The 19,134-nt window shown below is 39.2% G+C and overlaps 1 protein-coding gene across 3 annotated transcripts in view; it reads left to right on the top strand.

The window, feature by feature from the left end:
- MAP3K13 (mitogen-activated protein kinase kinase kinase 13) overlaps positions 1–19,134 on the top strand; it is a 161,351-nt gene that overhangs the window by 106,136 nt on the left and 36,081 nt on the right. For all 3 annotated transcript variants that reach the window (XM_020286590.2, XM_076003332.1, XM_076003335.1), the window contains 2 exons: positions 6,676–7,235; positions 16,073–16,256. In XM_020286590.2, the coding sequence (XP_020142179.2) occupies positions 6,761–7,235; positions 16,073–16,256 (659 nt within the window). In that variant the 5' untranslated portion in view covers positions 6,676–6,760. The remainder of the gene's footprint in view (positions 1–6,675; positions 7,236–16,072; positions 16,257–19,134) is intronic.

The following is a 19,134-nucleotide window of genomic DNA, read 5'->3' as shown; positions in this document are numbered from 1 at the left end:
TAAAACTTTTACTCAATTTTAGTCACACTGAAAACTTTATTTGTGGGGCTAAATTATCCAAAAATCTTTGATTTATTCATATTTATGATATAAAATTTGAAATCTGAATATTATAAAGATATCCTTGATTAGTGGGGAAAAGATTGTATAATAAAAACCCAAGAATTCGAAGGCCATTTGGCCACATTGCCTCTTCCATTCTTCTTTCTCTCTGTGCCGCATCCTGGGATCTTGGCACAAAACCAAGGTAATTTCCAGAAATTGGCAGTGCTCTGCCAAATGCGCAGCTGCTGCTGTCTCCAACTCTTGCCTACTAATTTTGCACAAACCACTTCCTCCTCTTAGGGCCAAGAAATGTGCAGGGCAGGGGAAGTGTGCCTCGTGGGCAGATATGGGAGCACTGCCTGTGTCCCTTGCAGACTCGGGACCCATCGTAAGGGCAGCAGCATCACTTCACCTACAGACCTTTCAAGGTGCTTCCTACTGATAAGGGTGACACCCCAACCTTGCCCTTTACCTCTCTGATGTTCTTTATTTTTTTCCCTTGGACTTACAATGTTTAAAAATCTCCTCTCATTTCCTTTCCATCCTTCTGTTATAAATACAAGCTTTGATTTCTCATGAATTAAATGATCAAAACGGTCAGTTTCCCTGAGGGTACCTGAGCCAGATTTGGACAGGGAGCAAGGAACTGTGAGGGCAAAAGACAGCCAGAGATATTGGGGCCACTTGTGTTTCCACAGTTTCCACTTGCCAGCTCCTTCACTGTGCAGTGGCAGTATGTGGGTGTACGTACAAACACAGGTAAAATTTAGTATTTTTATCCTCCTACACTCTTTTTAAATGTAGAGTTAGCTGTGATCATATTTGAATATAGTCATGGTGATGAATTTTCTTTCCCTTTGTTCTTGTGCCTCTCAATTTCCCTGCCTTTGTTGGTTCACATTGGACTTGATATTCTTGGTGCACAAGAGGAAGCCTATGTGACTACACATCCTTATACACACCTTGAGCTCTACCTCACCTCTGCCCACTTGCATACAAGTGCTGAATCACCAACAGCTCTCACCCACTGCTCTGCTGTTAGGTGCAGGTCACCCCACTAGGTGGGTGTTTGTGTTGCCTTGGGAATACTTTTAGTGCATCTAGAATAGCACCGTGAATGGCTACTGTTGTTTTTGTCATCCGTGATTATGATATCATAGCTATTTGTTTCTCCTTGAATAAACAAACCAAACTAGAGGAAGGACCTAGAATGAGGCAGGAGGACTCATCCCAGCTCTGCCACAAGTTAATTGTTATATTGACCAGGTCAAGGCTGGATTACATGCCTGTAATCCTAGCACTCTGGGAGGCCGAGGTGGGCAGATCGCTTGAGCTCAGGAGTTCAAGACTAGCCTGAGCAAGAGTGAGACCCCGTCTCTACTAAAAATAGAAAAATTAGCCTGGTTTGGTGGTGCGTGCCTGTAGTCCCAGCTACTCGGGAGCCTGAGGCAGGAGGATCCCTTGAGCCCAGGAGTTTAAGGATGCTGTGAGCTATGATCATGCCACTGTACTCAAGCCTGGGGCAATGGAACAAGACTCTATATCCAAAAAAAAAAAGAAGAAGAATAGGTATATGGAGCAAGTCAGCACTCTCTCTGAGATCTGATTCTTGTATGTAAAACAAGTAGGTTAAACCATATTCCTTGAATGTCCTGCTTTTCCTTGATCTCTTAAGTATCAAACTGCATGTGATATCTGTGATTAAACTCATTCCCCTGCCAGTGGGAACAGATCCACTTCACACTCACCCTCAACCTCTTAGAGATGGGAAAAGATTACAAAACAAACATATTTTTCTAACTTTTTGTGTATGAGTTCATTCCAATATGATGTCATCCCGCAGAAACTCAGGATGAAAACTGACAAAATGGAAATTTACTAGGAATTTAATATAAAGTCCCATAATTTGGTTCAAAAAATAAAGTGCACAAATAGGCCTTTGGCTGCCATTCACATATACATTTGATTATTTGCATTACTCTCAAATTTGATGTGGGCCAGTAGCATAATATAGGCCTGTGCCGTATAGGATAAGCAGAGTCCCGGGGGCCTGGGCCGACTGGAAGTAACTGCTGAGGCAGTGGCCAGGTCAGATAGTATGAAGTCAGCAGTCTTAAAAGAGATCAGACGGAGCAAGGTCAGAGAGGCAAACAGCAAGAGAAGGCACCTGTGGCAGGTGATCAGCAAGAAATTAAAACGAGGGGATCAGTCATGTCGAAGCTTAGCGATGAGCACATGGTGGAGGGTGGAGCAGGGGGAATGGGGACAAATTCAGCAAACAGCTACTGCTGTAACAAAGGGCTCCAGCTCCTCTTCTTCTCCCCCCTCAACCTTATGTTCCCAAGCAGCTTCCCAAGGTCTAGATTTCTCCATGTCCTAGAATTTAAGTCCATCTTAGCCTAACCCCATCCAGTTAAAGTGGTCTCTGATTTGTTCAGAGGGGAGAGTCACCTGTCCTACATTACAAGATTTCAGAGCCCACGTGTAGAGGAAGGAGTTACCTTGTTGCACACTGCTCCCGTTCATTAGCCACTATTCTGTTATTTCTGGGTCAGCAGCCCTCACACATGCCCTGGTCATTCCTGCTTTCCTGCCTCTGCTAATGCTCTTATACCTCCCTGACTTCCTTCCCTCTGTCACACATCTTACCTTTAAAGGTTCATCTCAAGTCTTGCCTGTTTCATTCAGTGCCTGCCTGCTAAGTCTCCCTGCCCTCATTCTTGTTCCCCTTCTCTCACAGCTCTGCAGAACAGAATGTGATTCATTGTCATGGGAGATGAGGGCAGGAGGTAATTCCCTCCATGTAATTATTAACTCCTTAAGTAATTTGTGAGCTTTGAAAGGATGGGAATTATGTCTTCCAGAGGCCATGGTACAGGAGAGAGTTTTGGGATTAGGAAAATAACCTGGTATTTAATCCTGGTTCCGTGACATGTAGCATATACCTCTCTAGGCCTTAATTTCCTCTGATGTAAAATAGGAATAATGATTCCATGCTCTGGATTCCTTACACAGGGGATCAAATGAACACAGATAATAGCATTTTTTAACCTGTAAAGCACTCTAAGAAAGTGAAGAGTTAGCATAAAATGTTCCATTATGTTGTCAAAAGTGGAAAAGGATTTGAGGAATCCAAACTTGAGGTAGATTTTAATTTCTGCTCTACCACTTACTCTGTGAATTGTCTTAGAAAAGTTTCTTACTTCTCTTGTGAAATGGGAATGGCACTGTTACAAGGATTATAGTGCTGAAGCTGGTTTATGTACCACTCATAGGAGCCAGTTGTCAAATATTTAGGAAGTGGCCAGGCGCGGTGGCTCACGCCTGTAATCCTAGCTCTTGGGAGGCCGAGGCGGGCGGATTGCTCAACGTCAGGAGTTCAAAACCAGCCTGAGCAAGAGCGAGACCCCGTCTCTACTATAAATAGAAAGAAATTAATTGGCCAACTGATATATATATATAAAAAATTAGCCGGGCATGGTGGCGCATGCCTGTAGTCCCAGCTACTCGGGAGGCTGAGGCAGAAGGATCGCTCGAGCCCAGGAGTTTGAGGTTGCTGTGAGCTAGGCTGACGCCACGGCACTCACTCTAGCCTGGACAACAAAGCGAGACTCTGTCTCAAAAAAAAAAAAAAAATATTTAGGAAGTTTGCAAGCAGGTTGTTAAACTTTTATTAGTTTGAAATCTGCTATGGTAGGATAACCATCAAAAACTACAAATCAGATTGTTGTTGTTTTGAGGAGAGCTGATTTACAGTACATTGCTGATTATGTAAACAGGCCTCTGTAAATTGTAAAGCACTTTGTCTTTACAAAGGTAACAGTAATGTTCTATATCCACAGAACCTGGCCTAGTGCATGGCACAGTTCCCAGGATATATTTGATAAACACATTTTTAACTTGATTTTATTATTTGGAAACTTCTGCCCCTGTGCTTAATGAGCCCCCATATTTACCTTTCTTCAAATCCCTCTCTACAAAGTGTCTTTTTAAAATCAGATAACCTAAATAAAAGCCTAGTTCAGTGCATGACACACAGTAGGCCCTAAATTCTGTGTATCCGTAATTGAGCCAATTATCTTCTTTCCAAACCTTTTCTTTTGGCATTTCATATCTCAGTTATTGGCATTCTGTATCTATTCATTATTCCAAGTAAGTTATTTGAAAAGTCTTCCTCTCCCTCTTTCCCTCAGTCACCCCCATGTCTAATCAATTGCTAGTTCACCAGTTCTACCTCTTAAATTTACCCTGTCCTCTTCATTGCCATTGCTACTGCCTTGGTGCAGGCCCTCATTTCTTACTTGAACTCTACCTCCTAACTGGATCTCCAGTCTTTCCCTTTCAATCCAACCTCTGCTTCTATAGATGTGATTTTAACTTACAAATCTGACCCTTCCTTAAGATTCCTTAATGGCTCTCTGTTGTCCTGAGAGTAAAACACAAAAGGTTTAGCTTGTCATATAGGTCCACCGTAATTTGACCTTTGCCTACCTTTTCTTAGAGTTATCCCCTGCTATTCCCCAGTATACCTGGAATGCCTAGTCTTTCTTTCCTAGTGACCACTAATTCACCCTGCAAGACTCAACTCAAATACAATTTCTTCTATGACATCTGTAGACATGCTTAATATTTATTTTTCTGAGCTCCCATATACCTTATACATATCTTTGTGCCATATCTAACCATGTGACTATTAGCTATTGGTCTTTCCCTCTAGATTGTACGTTCCTAAAGGGTAGGAACCTATGTACCATTCATTAATACTTAACACATTGCATAGCATGTAATAGAAGCTCCATAAATGTTTGAATAAATGAATGAGAGTTCAAAGGATAGGATAGTTTCATTGATTCATTAATACAAGCTATTCATAGGATATGGCAATGGGGGAAAAAAGGCTTAAAATTTGATTCTCAGTAACAAAGATGAGAAAATAATAAAATAGGGAAGGTCTATTTTTTTTTTTTTTTTTTTTGAGACAGAGTCTCACTTTGTTGCCCAGGCTAGAGTGAGTGCCGTGGCATCAGTCTAGCTCACAGCAACCTCAAACTCCTGGGCTCAAGCAATCCTGCTGCCTCAGCCTCCCGAGTAGCTGGGACTACAGGCATGTGCCACCATGCCCGGCTAATTTTTTTTTTTTCTATATTAGTTGGCCAATTAATTTCTTTCTATTTATAGTAGAGACGGGGTCTCGCTCTTGCTCAGGCTGGTCTCGAACTCCTGACCTTGAGCAATCCGCCTGCCTCGGCCTCCCAGAGACCTAGGATTACAGGCTTGAGCCACCGCGCCCGGCCGGGAAGGTCTATTTTTATCCATAATCCCAAATATAGGAAACTATGGCTCCCTATCACCTTCAATAGAAAATGCAAACCTCTTAGCCTAGCATCCAAAGCTGCTTGTAATGTAGGTCTTGTTGCTCCATTCATATCTTCCTCTATGCACTTATATATAACTACATTCCAGCCCCTTTAGATTTCTCATCTATTCCATAGTCTTTCAAGCCTCCATGCCCTCATTCATTTTCCCCACATCTGTAATACCTTCTCCCTCTTCTTTCACTCGTGCCTTTCTTACTTACCTGATGACTGCCTACACATCCTTCAAATGAATCAAAAGTTACCACCTTTGAGCACCTTTCCCTGAAAAGATCCCTCCCTTTGTGCTTTCAGAGCACTTACTTGATTCATTGTAAGTATTGCACTGTTAATCTTCGTTGGTCTGTCTTTTGCCCTCTTTGCAAAGTGGTCTTCTTTATAACCTGGCCTCTAGCACATTCTAGATGCTTAATACAGAGTGAGGGAAGGAAGGACTATTGTATAGGGATTTATAAAGAAAGCAAAGTTATGATAAGAGCATACTTCAAATAAATTTAAGATTGACTACACATGATCTGGCCAATCTAGATCAAATCTTTATTTGTAGAGGTCAGATGACCCCAAGAAAATGGTGCTGATGAACAGATGAGAAGCAAAGAACAAGTTTAAAGAGCTGGGATTGCCCCAGATTTAGTGCAGTACAATAAAAACATAATTTATATCTCAGAATTTGTCTTATCACATACATAAAACATTTATCTATATGACTTAATGAATGCCTTAGAAAAGAGAAAAGATGAGTAGCAATTTATAACACAGGATGTAGTTTCTGATAAAAAATATGGACATCGGAACATTTTAATTTCCCTTGTGGAAAAGGAAACAATTTTTTTCTGATTAAAAAGATAATAAATATTAGCACAGAAGATTTGGAATACCTTAAAAATCACAACAGTATAAACCTCTCCCAAATTTAACCACCTAATATTAACTTTGTTAATTCTTTGGATTTATCTTTCCAGTCTTTTTTCTTATATGTGTGTTTGTGTATCCTTTTAAGTAATTTTTTAAGTTAATGTTGTATATATTGTTCTAATCTATTTTTTGTATTAGTAAGTCACAGATGTTTTCTCATGTTATTAAGTACACTTCTATGACATAATTTTTCACTACTGCACACATTTCCATCATGTGGAATAAACCACAGTTTAACCAATCCCCATTGTTTCAATATTTTTTTTATATAAACCGAAAGGGATAGTAGTTTGGATACTAAAGAAAAGGTGATCTCATGTCTTCCTCCTGTTTTTCTCAGGTTTTGGAGCCCTCTCTTGCATCAGAACTCCATTGTAATAATCCTCTGAGTGTCATCTCAGGACCTTGGTCACACTCATGGCACGATGGCCACCCCTCAGGAGCACCTGAGCTCCTCCTCTTCTCCACACTTACCCTTGAGTGAAAACAAAGCTTTCAATGGACCACAAGATGAACTCCCAACTTTGGGGAACCACCCTTCACCCACGCTCCCCGAGGACCAACAGGAGAAGGGGGTGGCGCAAACAGAGCTAATCGAGAGCATAAATAGCCCCATCACCACAACAGTGTTGACAAGCGTAAGCGAGGATTCCAGGGACCAGTTTGAGAACAGCGTTCTTCAGCTAAGAGAACAAGATGAATCAGAGATGGCTGTGTCTCAGGGGAACAGCAACACTGTGGATGGAGAGAACATGAGTGGAACTGAAGACATCAAGATTCAGTTCAGCAGGTCGGGCAGTGGCAGTGGTGGGTTTCTTGAAGGACTATTTGGATGCTTAAGGCCTGTATGGAATATCATTGGGAAGGCATATTCTACTGACTACAAATTGCAGCAGCAAGGTAAGCCAGATATGGACTTGGAAGATGTTCCTTGTGTAAACACACCACCACCACCACCACCATCACCACCATGAACTGGGATAACCTTTGACCTGTGGGTAAATTAAAGAACTAGTGCCAAATGAAAACCCCATTTCAGCTTCCTATAGATCTTCTGAAAGGAATAGATTCACATTTGGTGGGTCTTTTTTGGTCAAAGCCCATCTTTTGTGTTGTCCAGTTCAGTGGTGTCCAAAGTAGAGTACGTACAAGACAATCCATGAGGCCAGGCATGGTGTATCACACCTGTAATCCTAGCCATGAGGCCAAGGCGGGCAGATCGCTGGAGGTCAGGAGTTAGATACCAGCCTGAGCAAGAGCGAGATCCTGTCTCTACTATAAATAGAAAGAAATTAATTGGCCAACTAATATATATAGAAAAAATTAGCTGGGCATGGTGGCTTATGCCTGTAGTCCCAGCTACTCGGGAGGCTGAGGCAGAAGGATCACTTGAGCCCAGGAGATTGAGGTTGCTGTGAGCTAGGCTGACGCCATGGCACTCACTCTAGCCTGGGCAACAAAGTGAGACTCTGTCTCAAAAAAAAAAAACAAAAACAAAAAAAGGCAATCCATGAGGTTATAAGAAGAAAATATTAAAGCTCCTGTCTATTGCATCTCATCATTTAAAATTTATATTTTCATACATATTTTCAGATATATTTGATATTTTAATATAGTTATACAGACATATAATTTATAAATAAATCATGTAGCAAGTACATGTTTAAAACTTTTTGACTGCCAGGCGCGGTGGCTCACGCCTGTAATCCTAGCTCTCTGGGAGGCCGAGGCGGGCGGATTGCTCGAGGTCAGGAGTTCAAAACCAGCCTGAGCAAGAGCGAGACCTCATCTCTACTATAAATAGAAAGAAATAATTGGCCAACTGATATATATATGTAAAAAATTAGCTGGGCATGGTGGCGCATGCCTGTAGTCCCAGCCACTCAGGAGGCTGAGACAGTAGGATTGCTTGAGCCCAGGAGATTGAGGTTGCTGTGAGCCAGGCTGACACCACGGCACTCACTCTAGCCTGGGCAACAAAGTGAGACTCTGTCTCAAAAAAAAAAAAAAAAAAAAAAAAAACTTTTTGACTAATAGTCTATACAATCAAAAAGTCTGATGGTCAGTGGACTAATTTAAAACTAGACAGAAGCCCCATGGGAATGCCCCTAAGGATTGCAGGGCTGCCGTAGGTTGTAGTAGAAAGAAATTATTTTCTTACAGTCAAGGCATAGAGAGCTCACATTGGAAGGAAAGAACGAAATGTCTAACTAATCTTGAGACGCATTATTATTTCTAGATCCCACAGCCTTTTGAAAAGTAGGTTTTTAACTTACTTTTCATTGTGCAGCTTGTATATTCATATATTCTAATTCAAGTGGCATGCTTTTGAAGCCCTGTGGTCTTTATAACTTTATGTTCTTTAAAAGAACTTTTTTTCCTGATAACAAAAGTAGTATATGTATAAAATTTGGAAAATACAGGTAAGTTCAAAAAAATTTTTTTAACAATCCAGGATCCTCAGTCCCCTGAGAATAACCATCATTAATGTTTTCAGTATGTATTATCGTAGCCTTCTCGTGTATGTATGTGCACGCTTTCAAAAAAAATGGAGTCACACTATTTTGTAACATTTTCACTTCATACTGTGAACATTTTCCATATCTTAAATATAATTCTTCAGCATTGGTTTAATGGCGACATAATATTAAATCATATGAATGTGCCAATGTTTATTTAAGCAATACCCGATTGCTCAACACTTAATTTGTTTGCAATTTTAGTGATTATAAGCCACACTCCAATGAACATTTATCTATTACTTTATTTTTACACACATTTGATTAGTCCTTAGGATAAATTTCTAGAAGAGGAACAGTTGGATTCAAAAGATTTGTTGTTTTAAGTCTTTTGATACATATCTTTGAGCCTTATGTAAGTGATTATGTTTTTATGAGTTTTCTCATCAAGAAATTCTGGAAAGGAAAAAAATAGACCAAAAGTGAGATTCAACCAGGCAAGGTAGCTAATGTCTGTAATTCCAGCACATTGGGAGGCTGAGGAGGGAGGATTGCTTGAGGCCAGGAGTTTGAGATCAGCCTGTACAACATAGCAATACCCCCATCTCTGCAAAATATAAATTAGTTGAGTGTCATGGTACACACTTGTAGTCCCAGTTGCTTGGGAGACTGAAGTAGGAGGGTCACTTGAGCTCAGGAGTTTGTGGTGACAGTGAGCTATGATCAGGTCACTACACTCCAGCCTGGGCATAGAGCCAGACCCTGTCTCTAAAAACAAAAAACAAAAAACAAAACAGCTGGGCGTGGTGGCTCACGCCTGTAATCCTAGCACTTTGGGAGGCCGAGGCGGGCGGATTGCTCAAGGTCAGGAGTTCGAAACCAGCCTGAGCGAGACCCCGTCTCTACCAAAAATAGAAATAAATTAATTGACCAACTAAAATATATATACAAAAATTAGCCGGGCATGGTGGCGCATGCCTGTAGTCCCAGCTACTCGGGAGGCTGAGGCAGGAGGATCGCTGAGCCCCGGAGATTGAGGTTGCTGTGAGTCAGGCTGACACCAGGGCACTCACTCTAGCCTGGGCAACAAAGTGAGACTCTGTCTCAAAAAAAAAAAACAAAACAAAAAAAAGTGAAATTCTGTCTTATTTATTTTATAACTGAATTTTGGACTCAGACCCTCCCTAAAAGTCTGCTCATCTTTTTTAGTCAGACTGTTGACAGCTTTTCCACAACAGCCAGTAGACATCAGTTACCATTAACTGCTTTTCTCACTCATTCTGTTTTTCCTATTTCTGAAATACATTGTCTTAGACTAAATACCAGCTTTTCCCTCTATACCCATTTTCCATAAGTGTATTGGGATTTACTGGTAAATCTATCAGTTCCAGGTACTTTTCAGGATTTGTCAATCACATCATCAATTCCTGCTAAGTGCAGAAATTCTTTGTCAGTCCCTGGTTTTATGTGTGTGTATCTGTCTGTCTTTTTCAGATGTACCCTGACATCCTGCACATTCCACCCTCATTTCCCCTCCATGATTTCACGGTTTCAAAGAAATTAAAGTTGTACTTGTCGCACAAAAGTTGGGGATTCCTATGTTAGACAGTATTATTATTTTTAAAATTGGGAAAGAAGATAAGCACAAAGAAGAAAATAAAAATAACTTGTCATCTCACAATTCCGAGATAACCATTCTTAATTTATTATTTTTTAAAAGTTTTTCATTCTTTGCTTAGACACAAAACTTACTAATATCTGCTTATGTGATAAACTACATTTGGGTTCTAGGATCTTCACTTGTCCAGTCTTACACTTATTTTGGTGATAATTTGGAAGTCTCAGGATCCAAATGCACCACTGAGGTTCAGACTCATAAACAGAGGCACGAGACACATCTTGTATGTCTGTTAAAAGGAGCCTTTTAAAATCTTTTTATTGTTCTACAAACTAGTATTAAATTTGTATTCCAATTGACTATATGACTTTCAGAAAGGCTTATTTTAGAAATAAATAAGAAACAGGCGTGGTCAGCTTAAGATTCTTATAAGGGTATAGCAGGTGCCTAATTCTTCAGCAGATTGCAGGATATCCTAGTGAGGGCTGGTGCTGCTGTGGGCCATAAAAGAGGTTTGTTAGCCAGAAACTAACTGTAATGTTTTCCTTGTAGCTGTGGGATCAGGGAGCTAATCCTTAATCCTGCATGGCAGTCAAGCAAAGGATAACACATGTAACAGACGTGTCCCTACATTTGGTACTTAGGAGGAACTTTCACTAGACTTTTTTAAATGTTAAGGATGCTCTCATCTGCCTTTTAGTATGTTGATAGTGAAGCCCAAGTAAGGGCTTAAAATTTTTTATGGCCAAATAATGTCCATTCTCAAAGCAAGTATTGTCATAGGCCATGTCTGAATAAACAAAGGAGAACTTCTACCTTAAACTGAGTGGGCATGGAGCTTTTTCTCAGTCCCAGGGATCATGGCGGATATTAGAATTAAGATAGTAGTCATAGTGATGAATCAAAGGGAAGATAAAAGCTGGGGAAGAGTCCCAATGGGACAGATATAAAAGCAGCAGAAGTATGAGACTAACCCTGGGGAGAGTATAGCCAGTTCTCTATTATTATGAGGTTAGTTATTTTGCTTATCAACTATCTCTGCTCCCAATTTTGTACACGCTTATTAGTAACTTTCTCTTTTCTGCCATTTTGCCGTTCCTTGGCTCGATACTAGGTACTGACAGGGACTTTGAGACTGGGCAGAGTACTAAATTCACATCAATCAATTTTATTTCTAATTAGTTCTAGTAAAAAGACTGAAGGAAAAATTTTCAAAATATTACTTTATTTTACACTCTGTATTCTTTTATTAACAAAGCTATTCCCCTTATTTTTCTAGAGATAATTAAGACTGGGCTGAACATAGCTGAATAGCACAGGCATGAGGTAGAGGTTGGTAAAGGAGAATTTTATTCTTTGTTATAGTACCTTGAACACTTGGTATTTGAGCATCAAATGTCTTTGTCATTTATATTTTAGTAATCTATTTCTCATTTTATTTATTTATTTATTTATTTTTTATTTTTTGAGACAGTCTCACTTTGTTGCCCAGACTAGAGTGAGTGCCATGGCATCAGCCTAGCTCACAGCAACCTCAAACTCCTGGGCTCAAGCGATCCTACTGTCTCAGCCTCCCAAGTAGCTGGGACTACAGGCATGCGCTACCATGCTCGGCTAATTTTTTCTATATATTAGTTGGCCAATTAATTTCTTTCTATTTATAGTAGAGACGGGGTCTCGCTCTTGCTCAGGCTGGTTTTGAACTCCTGACCTTGAGCAATCTGCCCGCCTCGGCCTCCCAGAGTATTAGGATTACAGGCATGAGCCACTGCGCCTGGCCATATTTCTCATTTTATAAAAATACTAGCTAATAAGCATTATTTCTAAAATATAGTGAATTATAACATAAGCATCATAAAGCAACATAAGAAAGGATTATTTAACAAATTATTTTGGAATCACTAAATAGCAATATGGAAAAAATTAATTTTCCATATTATATATGTCCTCACACCATACACCAAAATAATCTCTGGATTGATGTAAAAGTTAAATTTTTAAAAATCAGAAGTTGGTTCCATAGTTCAGTGGTTAGAGCACTGGTCTTGTAAAACATCAACTAGAGATAACCTTTAGAAGATAAACTAGGCAGTGGAAGAAATTACAAAGAAAATGATAGACAACTGTATAAAATTTTTGTTCACAAATAATAAAATTAGCTGTTCACAGTGGCTCACGCCTGTAATACTAGCTAGCACATTGGGAGGCCGAGGCAGGAGGATCGTTTGAGCCCAGGAGTTGGAGGTTGCAGTGATGATGACACCACTGCACTCCAACCTACAGGAGAGCAACACCCTCTCTATGAAATAATAACAATAATCTAATAAAGTTAAAAGAAAAAGGCTCATAAAAATACTCTCTTAATTTGCATCACAAAAACATAGAAAGAACTTCTTCAAGTTTATAAAAACCCTGATAAATAAATGGACAAAGGAGTTTTGACAGTTCATACAAAGCAGATGTGAGTATTAAACAAATGTGGAGAAAATACTCTACATCACTGGCAATTAAACTAGTGCAAGCTTATAAAACACTATTTTATACCTCACTAAATTAGAACTAAAAAATAATTATAATTCTCATTGCTGGCACAGTTGTGGTAAAACTAATACATTCACACATTGCTACCATCAGCAAAAACTAGCAAAATCTCTTTGGTGAGCAATTTGGAATGTATGTATTCCAACAGCCAGGGAACTGTTGTTACCCTTTAACCTAGGGATTTAATGTGAGGGAATACTGTAAAAAAAAGAAGTATCAAATATAGGTTAGCAAGACAAAAAGATGGAAACAATTACAAAAGGTAAGAGGGTACATTAAATAACTATTAAAACTTAAAATAAAAACTGTAGGCCAGGCACAGTGGCTCACGCCTTTAATCCTAGCACTCTGGGAGGCTGAGGTGTGTGCATCGTTTGAGTTCTGGAGTTCGAGACCAGTCTGAGCAAGAGTGAGACCCCATCTCTACTAAAAATAGAAAGAAATTAATTGGCCAACTAAAAATGTATAGAAAAAATTAGTCAGGCATCCCTGTAGTCCCAGCTACTCGGGAGGCTGAGGCAGGAAGATCACTTAAACCTAGGAGTTTGAGGTTGTTGTGAGCTAGGCTGATGCCACAACACTCTAGGAAGGGCAACAAAAGTGAGACTCTGTCTCCAACAACAACAACAACAAAAACTGTAGCACATGAAGGATACATAAAAAAAAAACAGAAAAAATTATACATCACATGCACTTTTACATAGCTATAAACATGAACAAAATTTTTCATGTTTATAGCTATATAAAAACTATAAACATGAAACAAAAACTAAGAAAGAAGATGACAGTGAGTATGGGATGGGATTTCAGATAAAATATGTGGTTTTCTAATGCTTCTAATGTTTAACAGTAAATAAGGAAAAAAGACACCCAAACATTGGTCTAATTTTAATAGTTGTATTAAAAATGAGAGTAATTTGGGCTTATATAAAGTTGTTCAAAGATATATTGACCAGTTATATTCTTGCCCCAGAATCCAGTAATAATATTTCATTCAGCCCCTAGAATAGTCAAAATGACACTGTTTTTAATTCTTCACTAGACCCCTAATGAGGAAAATTCTCTTATAATATGCCGTCAATATCCATGTATCATGTGTGCTGCACAAATAATCTCGTGGGGATGAAAGTGAGATTCCAAGAGCCACTTAATACTCATCATAGAAGCCCTACAGATATTTAAAATAGTCAAGGCTGCTGACATGGTGATTCATACCTGTAATTCCAGCAACTCAGTAGGCTAAGGAGGAGGATTGTTTGAGGCCAGGAGTTCAAGATCAGGATAAGCAACTGTGTGAGACCCTTTCCCCCCCAGAATGAAAATAACTAGCCGGGCATGGTGTACACCTCTAGTCTCAGCTACTCGGGAGGCTGAGGCAGGATGGTTACATGAGCCCAGGAATTCCAGGCTGCAGTGAGCTATGATCATGCTACTGTACTTTAGCCTGAGCAATGAAGTGAGAACCCGTTTCCAAAAAATAAGTTAATAAATAAATGAAATAGGGGTGTAACTTGCTGTTTCCTCCCAAATCTCACTTGGTATCATTTGTTCCTTTGTTGATTTTGTATTTGTGAGCTATTTGTATTTTAGAGAGATTTGCTGTTATTCAATTTCAGTAAAGCAGAAACCTTTAATACTGTTCATATCGGGTGAATGGACTGAATGCCCATGCTATAAACTACCATCATCATAATTTTTTTCTGCTATACTATTTGAAGGTCAAGTTTTAGCCACTGTAATGAGAAAATGCATTTTATAAGGAATCTGCAGAATTTCTTGTCTCTCAAGGTAGAGGAAATTTGAGAAGAGGGAAATGCAGCTCACTTGATGAACTCTTTCTGCTCTTGCTTCATCAGTGTAGTAGATAGTGAGTTGATCTGCTTTCAAGACCAGAATATCTTCAAAGTTAACTCAACACTACTTTGTTCTGTGTTCTGCAAATAGTGGCCTTTTAGTGATCTGATGAAAATCTATCGTAACCTTTAACATTGTCATCATTGTTCTCACTCTGTGGGGCTCCTAGCTCTTTGATGTTCATTTCTTACCTATGATAACGTCCTGGTAAGAAGGGGTACAGAGAGAAGGATCAATGCTTCTTTTTTTAAAGTTTCATGAGGTTAAAGCAAATATTGATTGAATTTTTCAAGTGCTTTATTTAAAATAGCATTTTATTCATTATAAAAGTGATATAGGCTTATGGTTTAAAAATTTTTTAATACAGAAAAGGATAAAGAAACATAATATGAATGACTAATAATGCCACCACTGAGAAATGACCCCTGTTAAATTTTTGGTGCCAAAAAAAAAAAATCTCTGAGAAAAGAACTCTGAGAAAAAGAGAAACTTGAAAATCATGCAGCTATGTGGGTAAACATGTCATGACTACTGACTGATGGCCCTCTCAGTTACTTCACAAGAGGCAATGTGACATAGTGGAGAAAGCACTGGTCTTGGAATCAGCCAATTCTGGGGTTCTGGGCCCAGTTCTGCCACTTACCAACTATTTGATTTTGGATAACTTACCTACCAACCCTATGCCTTAGGTTTTTCATCTGTAAATAACTATAATAAGGCCAGACTTTTAGGGTTATTGTAAGGATTGAACATATGATATGTGTAAAGTACTAGATAGTGTCTGGTATATAGTAAGTATTCAATAAAAAGTAAAAACTAACATAAGTATTATGCATAATTATGTTCTTAGGAGAGTATCATAAAAAATCCATTCAGCAAGGATCCACTAAGCATCTGCAATAGACATTCAAAGAGGAATTAAATAACACCTATTATGGATGAGGAAGATAGGTAAACTGAACATACAAGCTCAAGGTGAGGAGGCAGGGCTACAGGAGTGTCAGGATATGTTTTGTTTGGAGGAGAGTGTATTGGAGATCTCTGATCTGTTTGATTTCAGTGGTTAAAATCTATACAAACTAATATGTATGAATATTTGATCTATACTACCAAGGTGCATAGAAAGGTTTTATCTTTGGTGGGAGACAGAGGGTAGAGGCCATTCTGGATGATGGTGAAGTCGGTACCTTCAGAATGGCCTTGTAGAATGGTCCCTGAGCAAATTCCGAGATCTCTTCAAGCCTATTTCTTGCTTATGTGCCTAGATACTTGGGAAGTGCCATTTGAGGAGATCTCAGAGCTGCAGTGGCTGGGTAGTGGAGCCCAAGGAGCTGTCTTCTTGGGCAAATTCCGAGCGGAAGAGGTGGCCATCAAGAAAGTGAGAGAACAGAATGAGACGGATATCAAGCATTTGAGGAAGTTGAAGCACCCTAACATCATCGCATTCAAGTAGGTCAAGGCTTTTTTTTTTTTTTTTTTTTTAAGAAATAGAGATATTTTCTTTCCCCTGATATATACACACAAATTCCTGCTTTGAGAGACATTTCCAAAACATTCCATAGAATTAGCACTATGGTAGATGCTTTGGGAGAGTAGCAATGAACTATTAAATTTGAGTCATGTCCTTAAGCATCTTCTAATCCAGTAGTTCATTTTCCCAGGGGATGCGCTGCTCAGAGGGGGGATACACCTGGGGCAGGGAGACAGGAAGTCGATTCCCACACGCAGTCAGATCTGCTGCATCAACCTCGTTCATCAATGGACAACAGAGTTTGAGAAGCTTGAAAAGTGTGAGAAGCTTGATTTTTACTTCCTTTCTTTGGCTTCTTCCTTTTCCCTCCCAGTCTTTTTCCCGTCTCACCCTTCTGACCCTCTTGCCTGCACATGCAGTCTTCAGCATTGTTGGGCACACACATTGCCATGTTAGTGCCCAACTCTTTAGGCTGAAGATACTTGAATAGTCTTTACCTCCACATGGAAAACAATAGTGAGCCTGTGTCCCTGGCCCATTACACCATGCTCTCAGGGCATTGTGCAATGTTATGTTTGCAGCCATCTGTGCCCTGTGTTGCTTGGCCAATGAATCACATTCAGGACTGTCTGGAAGATATGAGGGCATGATTAGATTTTAGTATGTCTCTCTGGATACTGATTCTGTACTTACAGCTTCTTTGGAAGTTAGAACCATATACAGAAGGGAAGGTATAAGCTAAGAATACTGTGTTCTTTTTTTCATCCAATTTTTTTTATTAATCTCTTAAGAAAATCCAACCTGATTGTTCCTAATGGAATTCAGTGCCAAGGGGAAGAAAAGGTAGCAATTAGAAGTGATTATAGAGCTGTTATTTATAGCTACTAAGAAGCCTTGTCATAGTACAGGGCTGATGGAATGACTGCTTCTCATTAGTCAAGAAATGAAAAGTGCATAATGTATCACTGTTAAACCCTTTCTATGTTTGTGTAACAAGTTAAAACATAGTTGAATAGGATGCTGAGTACCTTCAAAGAAATATTTATCTTGATATTCTTAAGCACATTACATTATTCCTGCCGTATTCAGTACTTCTCTGTAATGACAATTAAGTTATTTGTTTGTAGTTGCTGTACACTTATGCTTTACCAAGCTTTCCTAAAAGTCAAATAACAGAAACTTGAAAAAATTTTCATTAAAAATCAACATGATAGGAGAGTAATAGAAATAGCTTGGTGGCATGTGACAGGCACATCAAGGCAGGGAAAATGAAGACTAATTAAACTTCATAACCTGCTATTGTTATAAGATCTTTACATGATCAGCGCCTCAAGCCACGGCCTCTAAATTCTTTCATCACTCAGAGAAGCTTAAGAGATAGGGCATGAGTTGGTAACTGGCTGAAGACTTTCCTGGGTGTCTTACAGATAGAGTACTCTGTTCACTTTTCTAGAAAATTTCAAAGGAAGGTGTATATACCCATAAGAGATGTGACACAGAGAACTGCATATGGTAACTTTTCTTCTCTCATCTTGAGAAAATGGTGAAGTAGAGTTATTATGGTCATTCCCTCTTTCATGAAATAATGGTGTTAACATAGGAATCCCCAATATGCTTGTCTATACAGAAGTTAAAAAGCTAAAAGGTCCTGACTCTTGAGGATTGGTGGGTGCAGCGGGGGTGGGGAGCTGAAGGGGAAGAAGTGTAGTGTAGCGAGTGGAAACGGCCTTGAAGTTAGACAGACTGAGTTTGAATCCCAGCTCTGTCACTTCTTAGTATGATCTAGTTGTGATTGAGACAAGTCACTTTCTCACTCTGAGCCTTACCTATAAAAATGGAAAAGGCAATATCTCTCTTACAATGGTTTGGGGCAAATTAAATAAGAAAAATAAACATGGAAATATGCCCGAAAACAAAAAGATGTTCTCTCATGTTGGTATCTTTCCTCCTACTCCACGTCTCTGCACATGTTACTGTGAAGGCTTTTTTCAGCTAAGAAAGTTGAGGTGCAGTTAAGAAACATTTGTCAAGGATTTGCTGTCAACCTCTAGGCCTTGTAGAGAGAAAAGAACTTGAGTATCTTTCCCTTCAAGGAGCCTGTGACTACATGGGGAGAGAAAAATTACATGTAAAAAACTAGGTGATACCTGCCTGTGATCCCAGCTACTCTGGGCTTAGGTGGGAGGATCGCTTGAGCCCAGGAGTTTGAGGTTGCAGTGAGCTGTGATCATGCCACTGCACTCTAGCCTGGGTGACAGAGTGAGATCCTATCTCCAAATTAAAAAATAGTGGCTGCTATATATCACAGGAATCTGGAGAAGAGAAAGATCTTTGTAGACTGGAATACTCCAGGAAATGCTTCATGTAAGATATAGGAATTGATGAAAATAGAGGCTACATAGATATATAATATGTTGTATAACATTAGTTTTATTCTAAACAGAAATATTTTCCAAAGACTAGGTAAGATAGAAAATTGACTCTTTGTTTTAGTCCTTAGTATAGTTAGTTAAATTTGAGTAATTTAAAATTCAACAAATAATATTAAAAATAGCAATATATTGTTTGAATTCTCTTTCTGTACACTACATATAAAACCCTCTACTTAAGTCTAAAAGGAAGATATTTTAAATTATTCTTAAACAACATATTAACCAGCCTACACAAACCTCAGGAAAGGGTATTCTTTGTGCCAGAGTGGAATAATCCCACAGAAAAGTCACCAGACACAGACAGCAAACAAAAATTGTCTATGTGCATAACAGAGAAATCTGTAGACTACAGAGGTGCAATGCTAATGTAAGAATCAGGAACTATTATCTCTATATATTTTAGAAACAATTCAGATATAGAATT

The sequence above is a fragment of the Microcebus murinus genome, chromosome 1 (genome assembly GCF_040939455.1).
Source record: "Microcebus murinus isolate Inina chromosome 1, M.murinus_Inina_mat1.0, whole genome shotgun sequence".
NCBI lineage: Eukaryota > Metazoa > Chordata > Mammalia > Primates > Cheirogaleidae > Microcebus > Microcebus murinus.
The sequence above is the reverse complement of the archived record's forward strand: the minus strand, read 5'-3'. Positions and strand labels throughout refer to the sequence as shown.